At 35.9% G+C, this 11,995-nt stretch overlaps 1 protein-coding gene across 1 annotated transcript; it reads left to right on the top strand.

Moving 5' to 3' along the window:
* The first annotated feature begins 288 nt into the window (after positions 1-288).
* On the top strand, positions 289-11,921 carry LOC125777662 (uncharacterized). Its single transcript, XM_049452760.1, has 4 exons — positions 289-459; positions 527-691; positions 766-841; positions 11,731-11,921. The coding sequence occupies exons 1-4, from the start codon at positions 289-291 to the stop codon at positions 11,919-11,921; spliced, it is 603 nt and encodes a 200-aa protein (XP_049308717.1).
* Positions 11,922-11,995: the final 74 nt, after the last annotated feature.

Genomic DNA, 11,995 nt, shown 5'->3' with positions numbered 1-11,995 from the left:
TTTTATAATATTCAGCACATTCAGTTAGCACGATTGCGGCAATGAAAATCAATTAAAAATCAGTTTTGTGTTCGAATTTTCATAGTCATCGAATAAATTATAAAACAATTAGCGTCACCGTTCCTATTATAAATCAATGTTATGCTTTTTCAACTTCAAAGGCGCTCGAAATGTCGCGAATTCTCTTCATTTTCTATGGATTTTTGGCAATTTTGTGCCTTTGCCCTTTGGTTAGTTGAAAAATATACTCAATAAATATTACATAAGTAATTTGGTGCTAAGTATGTTATGTTGTTTAAGGTGCGTGCTAGAGTTGACTTCACAAACATCAAATGTGAAGCCGTGGATCCGACCTACAACTCAATACGATACTGTTATATTCGGGCAGTGAATCGCACTTACAAATATATATCGGCGGCCAATCATTTCCTCTCGAAGGAGCCAAAATATAATATATCGGTAAGTAGCGTGAACTAAGAGTACTCTTCGATGAAGTTAATATGTCTGCACTTATTTTGTTCCTCAGGTTGGTGTTGCAACGCTGAAACGCGCCAACGGTTACAAGCCCTTCCTCTATAACGTCACAGTGGATGGCTGCAAATTTCTTCGCACGGGTGGCAATACCCTACTGCGCTTCATACATGGCCTCTTCCACAAGTACTCGAATGTTAATCACACTTGCCCTTACACAGTATGTTGGATTAGCATTACGTTTCAAAGTTTTGAAGTTGAAAATTTAATTTTTGATTTATTTTCATTATTCAGCACGACATTGAGGTAAACATGTTGCCGGTAAGTCACATCGATAATTTACTGACAAATGTGCTACCATTCCCGAGGGGTGACTACCAACTCGTCACATCATGGTACACCTACAATGCTTTGCGGGCCGTGGTTAGAGTATTTGCAACTCTGTCTTAGGTGCTAAAATCTAACTGGCGTGCCAAAAAGAAGCAAGAGAGAAAATTATTAAAAATAAATCTTGAAATCTTGATTTACAGTTATAATGAAATTATACCATGCTGTCTAAAAGATTAATTTGTGTAATGATTTTCTCATTAGAGAAGTGGTCAATATACTTAAGTAAGGAATAACTGTGAAGAAGAATTAGAGTATAAAGCTATTCAGTTGATATGAACTTAATACATTTTGCACCACTTCCGCCAAATACTGGAATCTTACAGTAGAACGACATACATATATTGTAGACTTTAGGCTTCCTGGAAACTTACTGGTTGTACTGGTCCGACTAAAGGTCGTTAAGTCTCTTCAAGTCATCCTCAAACATAGAGAAAGCATTGTAATGCAGGAGATCGTGTCCTTATCAGATGAGCGGAGACATTTAACCTTTTTCTTCGTTCCTTAAGACTGTGCGTATACAAAAAATAAAGCATGGTAATTGAACCTACACATATGTATTTGTTTGCCTGTGCAGTATACAAGTACTTTTATAAAAAATGGACCTCTAGATTAGGAAATTCTTAAGGGTTTCTTGTAGCCTAGTATCTGTAATAAAAGTCAATCACAATTAGCAAACATATACGTATATATGTAGGTAAAAAGCGCTGATTACGTTAATTGCTCACTTGTTTAACTCCACCTCGCTCATTAACCTTTTATTGTGGTAGAAATCAATTGGAAATACGTTTTCGATTTTCACATATATTTCAATTATATTAAGACTTATCAAGCAAGCGAGGCATGACAAGGCAAATTATTATACCCTGAACAGGGTATATTAAGTTTGTCACGAAGTTTGTAACAATTTTGCATAAGTGATCAGTATGTCGTGCTGAGTCGATTTAGCCATGTCCGTCTGTCTGTCCGTCTGTCTGTATATATACGAACTAATCCCACAGTTTTTAAGATATCGTTTTAAAATTTTGCAAACGTCATTTTCTCTTCAAGAAGCTGCTCATTTGTCGGAACTGCCGATATCTGATCACTATAACATTTAGCTGTCATACAAACCGAACGATCGGAATCAAGTTCTTGTATGGAAAACTTTCATATTTGACAAGATATATTCACGAAATTTGGTATAGAATATTTTCTGAAGCAACAATGTAATCACCGAAGAAACTGTTCAGATCGGTTAACTATAGCATATAGCTGCCATACAAACTGAATGATCGGAATCAAGTTCTTGTTCGGTGCAACCGAAGTTAACATTTTTTCTTGCTTATGTTGTTTCTACGATAGAGGTGAAAACGGAAACCTTATGGAACGATTTAAAAGAGGCTGAATATGAAAATAAGTTCGAAATATGGGTATCATACATGTAAACGCAAAAGAAAAAAAAAACAAAATGGATAGCATCACGAAGCGTAAAGAGTTGAAAAGTTGGTCTCTTTCAAAGACGATTATGCTTGGCTCGGCGTAAGCCCGCCAAAACGGTGGTCCAGCCAGCATTAGCGGATTAGAACGACTGCGTTTGGTGGAACTGGCAGAGAATCATCTACTACGTATGTATATTAGCTGCTTCATTGTAGAATATAAATTGAGCTCTATTAGGACAACACCAGGCCGAATACATCCATGGCTACAAAAGATAAACTCCTGAAGCTCACTTAAGAGGTTGTTGTGTATAAATCTAATAGCTCGAAACTGATACCAACTGACTACTCTCTGTTCCTGCCTGTGACAGCTCATTTTACTGGTAAAAAATTCGTATCAATATAAGCTTCTGAATATCGATTATTCCAGTTTCTTACCAGAAAGGGACGTGATTTCTCAGGAATGGTATTATGAAAGTACCTTTAGAATAGCAACAGGTTAGCGAATATATTCGTTCATATTTCATCAAAGTTACATCATTCCAGCTTTACTAAATAGACTGTAGACACATCACATTTTTGAATAATAAATTTCACCATCTGTCATATATGTAATGAAAATGAAACTAAATTCAGAAAGTGAAAATTGAAACTTCTTACGAAAACGAAAATTTAGTTTTATTTCTTGGAAAATGGATACTCAGAATTCATATTATTTTTGATTTTTGAAAATATAATTCACAGAATTTTTTATTCTTCCCGAATTCGTCAAAGCATGATAGTTTTGCCTGTCATAGTAGTAATTCTCGAATGAATGCGGTTAAAAGGCTTGATTTAGTTATTATTTTCGTTCTACTACAGCTTCTTACATTTACCAATTTCTTGTATGTTAAAAACTATATAAAGAAAATTATTTTTAATAGAATCCTACAAGAATATTCTCATTATTATTTATATAAGATTTAAACGTCTTAGAGAGAGTAGAGTACTGAGAAATGCTTTAATTACAGTTTCCACGAAGAAATTTTCCACAATGAGAATTTTCAGAATCCATTATATATAGTGACTTTTCATTCGCAGAAGAAATTTAAATTTTACTCTATTGGGTGCGCATGGCGTATGATGAATCTTTAACGACTGCGCTGAAAAGTGAGTTAATGTCATCTTCACTCGAACTTGTAAAGTCGCTAAAAGTAAAAAGTTAAATTGAATATATATAGTTAAATAATAGTAGTTAAGGCATTTTTAATACTAAGATACAAATAAAAATTTTGCTCGCCTAAAAGGTTGCAAATAATGTATTAAGAAAATAACTGGCTTAACATTTGAACTAAAATGTTTTTTTTTTTGTTTTTGGTGAATTACGAAAAGGTTAATTAACACAATCTTAAATTGTTTAATCCTAAATACCAGACTAAAGTATAAAAAAAATATGAAAAAGTTTATAATTAAAAATATATACTACTGTGATCAAATTGAAAGGTGAATTTTGTAAATTTCATTTCCCTCAAAGTAATCCCCTCCTGCTGCAATACACAGAAGAAAATAATGAAAATATATTTGTGATAAAAAATTTAATAAATTGGAATTAAGATTTGAAAATCTAACAAATTTGCCGAGTATGCACGCTGGCTTTTTTACCAACACTTCATACAATTTAATTGCAAAACAAAGCTCAGCCACATTGCAATACAAAATTTTAAGCTCACAAATGTACAAAGTAGTGTTATGTATTAGATTCCATAAAGACAATGCATACGCGCAATTTAGAACAACAAAAACCACAAATTATCCTACAATCATGCAACTATTCAAGCCGAGCAAAAGCAATGAAGTGAATGAGTGAGTTGCAAGTAAATAATATGTATGACTCATTAGAAGGATGACAGAGCATGGTTTGTTAAAAATCACTATAGTGAGACAACGGACTGTAATGTTGCCCGTAAAATGCACATAAAGAAGTTTGTTGCACACAAAAACACCACAAACAACAAATGCTCCCTGGACACACGCTGCAATTACATCATTCCTGCGCTTTGCCGGCATATTACACGGCAATAAATCATGTCGTATAACAACAAATTTAAAGCTCGAATGAGAATTGCATTTTCGCATAAAATTATTTATGCGCGGCACTAGTGGGTTTGGCGATTCGCCACGCCAAAACGGCGATAAAACAATCAGGCAGCATTTTCCGATCGCAGACGGAGTAGCCAGCTTCCTGCTGACAGTCACTAAATTTAACATCACCAGCTTTCCGCGAGGCGCGCCGAAAATGCTAAACGGGATTACCAAGCGTTTTGCCAGCAAGTTAAAAATTTTATTTTTCCGAAGAAAAAATGGAAGCACGGCAAACTGCAAATACGCGCACGTTCAGCAACAGTGTTGTGGCTCCAGCCAGCAGACGGCGAAAAAGCCCGCAGGCAACAGCGAAAATAAACAATTCTAGCACTGTGTGCAAGTGCTGAGCCATGCGGCAAGCGGAGCGCAAGTCAAAATAAAAATAAAATTATAAACGAAACAATTGAACCGAAACAATAAATCGGCGTCGCATAGAAAAGTTGCGGAATAAAAGTCACTTGTGCGATATGATGAAACAACTTCCAGTGACAGGTCGTAGGGGAGCAAAGAATGGCTGAGAAGCAGTATTGGGGGACAATATAAAGAAACGAATAAATATGAAACAGTTATTCACGAGTGCGACCAAGCGCAGAATATTCGCGACCGCGTGCGTGCAAACAGTTATGCAGCTACACATACATGGAGAGTAACCAGCCGAGATAAAGAAAGCTGGCGGTCCAAAGTAAACAGTTACTTGGCGAAGGTTACGCTTATATAAATAATACAGGAAGCGCTGCGGTTATACAAAGCCTTTCCACGAAACGTATGAATATGAAATAAAGGGTCAAGGCGGCGTGTTTACAAAGGCAAATTTATATTTGTGTAAGTACTCATATATTGACAGAAATTTATTATTGGAGTTGAATTTTTTTTAATTTAAATTTGGGGATAAATTTTTATATAAATCTAGACAATTTAATGCAAATATACTGGATATTAAGTGAGAATAACTGACGGATAGTGGAAAATGTTAACAAGGTATGATATAGCGTTAAGTTCGGTTACATTGAAGCTGACATAACCTTCACAGCAACAATTCTTATAGCATAAAAGGTACAAAAAGAGCTTTAAGGAGATTTTGAATGAGCAGTTTGTATGACAGCCATATGCTATAGTGGTTCGATCTGAACAATTTATTCAGAGATTGTGAAGATTGCTTAGATAATAATTTATACCAAATTTCGTAAACATAGCTTGTCAAATAAGAAAGCTTTCCATACAAGTCCTTGAGGTTGATCGCTCAGTTTGTATGACAGCTATATGTTGTTCTGCTCTGATCTGAGCAATTCTTTCGGAGAGTAAGGACATATTTTGAAAAATAATCTTTACCAAATTCTATAAATATATCTTACCAAATAAAAAAGTTTTCCATGCAAGGCCTTGAGTTTGATCCGTCAGTTTGTATGGCAGCTAAATGCTATAGTGGTTCGATCTGAACAATTTATTCGGATATTGTGAAGATCTCTTGGTTTATAATTTGTACTGAATCTCGTGAAAATATCTTATTAAATAAAAAGTTTCCTTACTATGTCCGGAGTTTGGTCGGCCAATTTGTATGGCAACTATATGCTGCAGTACCACTATCTGAAAAAAAATTTCGGAGTTTGTAGCGCTAATTTTTATAATTGTTTGTGCCATATTTAAGTAAATATATCTCATCAACTAAAAAGTTTTTCATACAAAAACTTGATTTTGATCGGTAAGTTTGTATGGCAGCTATACGCTATGTTGATCTGATACTAACTGCGCCGACCAATGAGTAGCTCCTTGAGAAGAAAAGGACGCGTGCAAAGTTTCAGAGAGATATCGCTAAAATTGAAGCCGCTAGTTCGCGTATATACAGACGGGTATAACTAAATTGACTCAGCTCTGAACTCTTAACATTTGCATACACCTACATATACTCTTTGGGGTCTCCAATATTCCTTTCTGAGTCTAATGAGCTTCTTGGTGACCTATGTCCGTTCAGGTATCGAAAAATAGCTGCTGAAAAACTAAGAGTTTTTGGCCACAACTTTCCTATAACTCTTGTGGTGATAGAAAAATTTATTTTATAATGTTAATAATTAATAATAAGTAATAATAATAGAATTTTCCACAATATGAAAAAAACTTCTCTAAAATTTTTAACCACCCCTAAAATTATTTTTAAATCAAATTCTAACCATATTATTTCCTCAAGTAATTCTTATACTCCCCTCAAAACAACCCCAATCTTTTCATGCACTAATAATCCCCTTCAAATTCCAATATGCAACACGCCATCTGGCGCAACACCACTTACATATATAACATAACTGCAATTGAAGGCAAGGTGTGGGCGTGTGAACTTGCAGAATTTATTGCCTGGAATTCATTTGAATCAATATGCACACAAAGACAAATAAATTACTTGGCACAATGATGTTTGGACGTCTTCGTGTATTGGCCAGCATATATACTTGCAACATTGAGAACTTAATTGCATAGTGAAAAGCTTGTAGTCGACTTGCCACCTGCCACTCGCCACACGCCGCTCATGTCATTCACTGCAAGCAACAGTTTAACTTGCCAAGTCACTTAATTGAAATTCACTGGCGCTTGCGGCGGGGTCGCCGTCTAAGCACACAATGAGAGCGCATGTGTAAGTGGGAAAATAAAATGGCCAATAAATTCGTAAAGCGCGCAGTCAAGCGACTTCAAAGGCATGTAAATTAAGCAGTTTCACTGCAGGTTTGTTTTTTTTTTTTAGTTTATTGTGAACGTGATTTATTTGCATGCTGGCGTCGACGTGATTTGTGGCACTTATTGTTTTCACAAGGCGCGTGTTTTATTTTTTTCATATTTTGCCATTTTCGATGTGCTTGGAGGTCTTTATTTTATTGAAATTTGAGAATGTAAATGTATTTAGAATATGCTGTTTATACTGTGATATCTCACTTAATGATTTTAACTTTTGGACCTTGAAATAACTTACACCCCAAGAACATTTGGATTTGGCTAAAAAACATATTTTATTTCGTCTTGGATTCTACCCAAGAAATTCATTACAGAATAAGTGAAATGGAGTCTGAGAAATCCACAAGCCATTTTGTGATTTCATCGCGCTAGATTGTATTAGACAGAAGGATATTTCTGCTGCTATTATGTTTCATAAAAAAATACGGAGAAATAGGGTGAGTTTAAAATCTTACTAAATACCATAATATAAATAGCTTTCATTGAATTATTACAAGTTTGTTCCAATCTCCTTTTTTCTGAACTCTGCTTTTGATACTTCTTTGACTGCACCCAGGTCGATGCGACTTGACCGGTTTTTTGGCAATAATTATAGCATCAGTGTATATAGTCGCAAGGTAAAGAAAGCTGGCCTTAGACTCAGAAAATCTGGGTACTTAGATGACGGCGATATAGGGCACTATGGTATCCTGGAATTACACACTTTTATTTCATTCCTAAATACTTGAATTACCGGTGCGCCTTGCTCTGGATGTCGTTATCTGCTCACATACCTTCGATAGGGGCATAGGAGGGAAGGATTCGCTGGAGGAGAAGGACTGTGAATTGTTTTTGGATGAATCAGCGCTTGCGTGGAGAGTTATTGAAAGAGTTTACTGTTGATAACTTTCCAACAGTTCCAGGTTTAGACTTCCTAACCACTGTAGCGTCTTCCAAGCGGTAGTGTTTGCCATAAAAAAGCGCAGCCTTCTTGGCGGTGGAGACTATATATATATAGAGTTATTATGTGGATGCCTAGTGACAGCGGTATTTCAAGTCAATGTAAGGCAGGTACTTTAGTCTCAGTAACTGCTGAAGCTGAGCGGGTAAGAGTTCTGTTGGCCTGTATTGGTTTACTACTGGATTCTTGGGGCTCAGGTCAGCTCAGTAAGCATTGTTCGACTACCAGTGGCAACTGTGCAGTAGCTATGGTCTTCTGAGTCAGAGTAAATTATGAATGGCGTAGTGAAATTTTCAGTTTCAGCAAAATCCACTTTTCAATGGTGATAGGAATTCCAACTGAGCACTGTCCGAACAGCATTCATGCGAAAAGATTGAACCTCTATAATATGATAGATATGCAGTTCAAAAATTTTTTGTTGAGGCCTAATATGTAGAAATTTACTTCATACACCTAAGCTACAATTACTATTCAGTGAGATATCGATGATAATTATAAACAAACTTTTTTCAACCGATGCGGGCCTTACTCGTATAGTGAATAGCCGTAAGTGCTACTCAAAAAAAAAATATTTTTTCATGCAAAAAACCAAAAATTATATTTTATCATCGATTATTTATACTTAGTTCTAATATTTTATTTACATAAATTAAGATAAATATTTGAAATTAATAATTAAATATTAAAGCCAAAAGTTCGCAAATTTTTACTGCTTCTTAAATCCTCTAATTTTCAACAAAATCATCGAGATAATTTAAGTCACACAAAATTACTGCTTCTCCTACAACAAAATCAAAGTAAACTGACATAATCCAAAAAATTGCAAACAACTTAATTTAAGTGCGCACACATACAAGCACACTTTCGCACACACATTCCACTCGACTTAGAGGACAACAAGAATTTTGACTGCAAAAGGATTAATTGAAATTGATGAAGCTGCCAAGTGTAACTGACATTTGACTTCACTTCACTTGATTGTCACATACACACTTGGCCGGAACAAGTGGACGAAAAACTCTCATACACACACGCACACACACACACAAGTGCAACATAATTTACACCAGCATTTTGTATAAAGAAAATGACATGGGCTAAAGAGTACAAGTCAGCGGGGATTATAGGGTCATCAATGTGAGCGAAAGACAAGCAACGCTCTTTGTGCGACCCCGCACGTGTCGCCCATAAACGTTTAGTACATGCGTGTAAGTGTGTGTGCGAAAGTGGTGTGCGTGTGTGTCTACATGTGCGTTAGCTTTTGACAATTTCCTCTGTTGGTGTGTTTATTCCTCCGCTGGCGCATGCTTGACTAGGCGCCCTAAGCAAACACAAACCGATTCTTGCCCCATGGCTTAATTACTTTCTTTCCGCTTTATCTGTGCGCTTCAATCGAATGGATATCCCTCTCAGCCGGTTTCGGAAGGAATTACTTATTTAATCCGCCACATTGTGACTCCTGGCGTATGCCATTTTCTTTTCGGCTTTTTTTGCTCGCCCTTTGTGCTGTGATAGCAATAAGAATGCCCAGCCTTAGTGCCTGCTGTGTTGATTGTGTACAAAAATGTCACCTCAAGTATTTGCAGCCTTTATTGGCAAGAATGTCATACGCTGCAAGTTAACAACTACATTTCTTGCATTTCTTTTTTTTTGTATTTTTTCAAAGAAAATTTAAAATTTCAGCAATTTTTATAAATTACTTTCCAACTACTTGGCTGAACACATACACATATACATATTTGTATTGACCTTATAAAATATGAACGCTAGTTTTTTTTATCAGCCGCTCGCCACTGAAAATTTTCGTACCAGCTTATGTAGTATATTATATTTACATAATATACAAACACACACAACTATAACAAAAATTATAAGGAAAGTATGTGTCAAAGAAATGCCACAAGCTACTCCATCTGCTCGAGCTGTATACATTTATATAGTATATATAAGTATACTCACTCGCAACATCTCAACTTCCGTTGACTGCTTGTATCTAGGAAATTTATCTTGATTTAGGCTGTACGTCCGTCAGGCTGGCTGCTTGCGAAATATGCTAAACATTTCTGAGAAAAACTATTTTCATGCACATAGATGTCTACTCGTGTATTTGGCTCCGGCGATTGAGCTTATGTTTTACATACAAATTTGAAAAGCTGGAGAGCTCGCACAGTGCTGCTTCATGTAGTTAAAGACAAATTTGAGGAACCCAAATATGCAAAATGAAAGCTTGAAAGAAATATTGAGAAATATTTTTTTTGGTTTTTTATTATGAAAGTATTATGAGTTCTTATAAAGTTGGGAATTTAAACACAAAGCTCTTCAAGCGATGGTATATAGACTAGATACCTGAAGTAAATGCTATTGATGATCCATCTGTTCTATATTATGTTCAACGACCAATACTTGTATTTCTTGCTTCTACCCTACTCTACATAGTTCTATAAGAGATCCTTTATAGATATTAAAACTTTTATTTTTCCTGAATGATTTTTTCCAAGAAAATGTTACCAAATCCATCACAAGTATCATATATCAAGGTTGCCGAAATCTAGTTGGTCGATCAAAATTATTGAAAACAGGTAACACTATTTCATAAAAGTTTATATATCAATATTAGCATTGTACTAGCAACCGAATAGACAGCATTCTACGATACGTACGATACGTACGATGTACGATAGATGCTATGTGCCCGTCAGGTTCTGATGATTAAAAAGTGGATACAAAGTAAACCTTTCCCCCATAATTTCATAATTTTTTCTCTAAATGTCTTAAAAACATCATTTAATTCGTTGTAGAGTGATCTTATTTAAAACGCTTCAAGACATCCATTTTTGAAACGTTGTCTATCGAGACAAAAGCTGTAAAGGCTTCTCAGAGTACGAAATCAGCAGCATCTACAGATGTAAGAAAAGTTTTTGAACCTTAAATTTAGACGATGCCAATTCTTGTTAACGTTTTCGAGCCAAATTTTGTTCAGCGATGAGACCCATTTCTGGGGTATGTAAACAAGGAAAACTCCCGCATATGGGACGAAAAGCAACCTGAAGAGATTCAAGAGCTATCATTTCAACCAGTAAACACTACGTTTTGGTGTGGTTTGTAGGTTGGTTGAATCACCGGTCCATATTTCGTCAAAAATGATATCGGTGAGAACCTAACCTTTAATGGCGACCGTTGCCGCACTATGATAACCAACTATTTGATGCCTGATATTATGGCTCGTGATCTCAGCGACATTTGATTTCAACAAGACAGCGCCACTTCCTACACAGCCCATCAATCAATGGATTTATTGAGAGCACACTTGGGTGAGCAGATAATTTTACGTTTAGATCGTGTGATATTATTATATCGTTAGACATTTTTTTGTGCGGAAGTATATATGGACAATTTCGCTTCGATTCAGGCGTTGAAGTAAAACGTCACTCGTGTCATTCGACAGTTACCAGTCGAAAATCTCGAAGGGGTCATCGAAAACTGGACTTAAAGGATGAACTGTCTGAAACGTAGCTGTGGCCAACATCAGAAAGAAGTAAGTTTAAACAAATATATGCCAAATAATGTTCTGTCGATTGAGCAGGGAACCTCGAAATGGATCATTCTTTATATAGCTGTAAGCTGAGTTTTTACCCAACTATTGCTGCAGCACCACATAGTTGTCAATGCTTTCAGGAATCTATTGGCTATTGTTGACGCCACCGCAGTGGATTTCATCAAAGGAACCCAGCAAATTTGTTACTGCCGCATCTGCCTCTACTCCAGCTGCTGTTACGGGTGCTGCTGCCGAAAACAAGGAAGAAACTAAAAAGGATGAGTCGGAGTCAGAGAAAGACGATGATAGGAGTTTTGGTCTCTTCGACTAAACAGCTCAACTCTTATGTTGACATTATTCAAAAAATATTATATTTCTTTAAGACAAAATAACATTTTTTACTCA

This window comes from Bactrocera dorsalis, chromosome 3 (genome assembly GCF_023373825.1).
Source record: "Bactrocera dorsalis isolate Fly_Bdor chromosome 3, ASM2337382v1, whole genome shotgun sequence".
Classification (NCBI taxonomy): Eukaryota; Metazoa; Arthropoda; class Insecta; order Diptera; family Tephritidae; genus Bactrocera; species Bactrocera dorsalis.
The sequence above is the reverse complement of the archived record's forward strand: the minus strand, read 5'-3'. Positions and strand labels throughout refer to the sequence as shown.

Excerpts from the sequence above, each read along its gene's own strand:
- LOC125777662 (XM_049452760.1), top strand. The coding sequence starts at position 289 with ATGTTGTTTAAGGTGCGTGCTAGAGTTGACTTCACAAACATCAAATGT. Across the intron at positions 692-765 it reads ATCACACTTGCCCTTACACA|CACGACATTGAGGTAAACAT; the intron begins GTATGTTGGATT and ends TTCATTATTCAG. Across the intron at positions 842-11,730 it reads TGTGCTACCATTCCCGAGGG|GAATCTATTGGCTATTGTTG; the intron begins GTGACTACCAAC and ends CAATGCTTTCAG.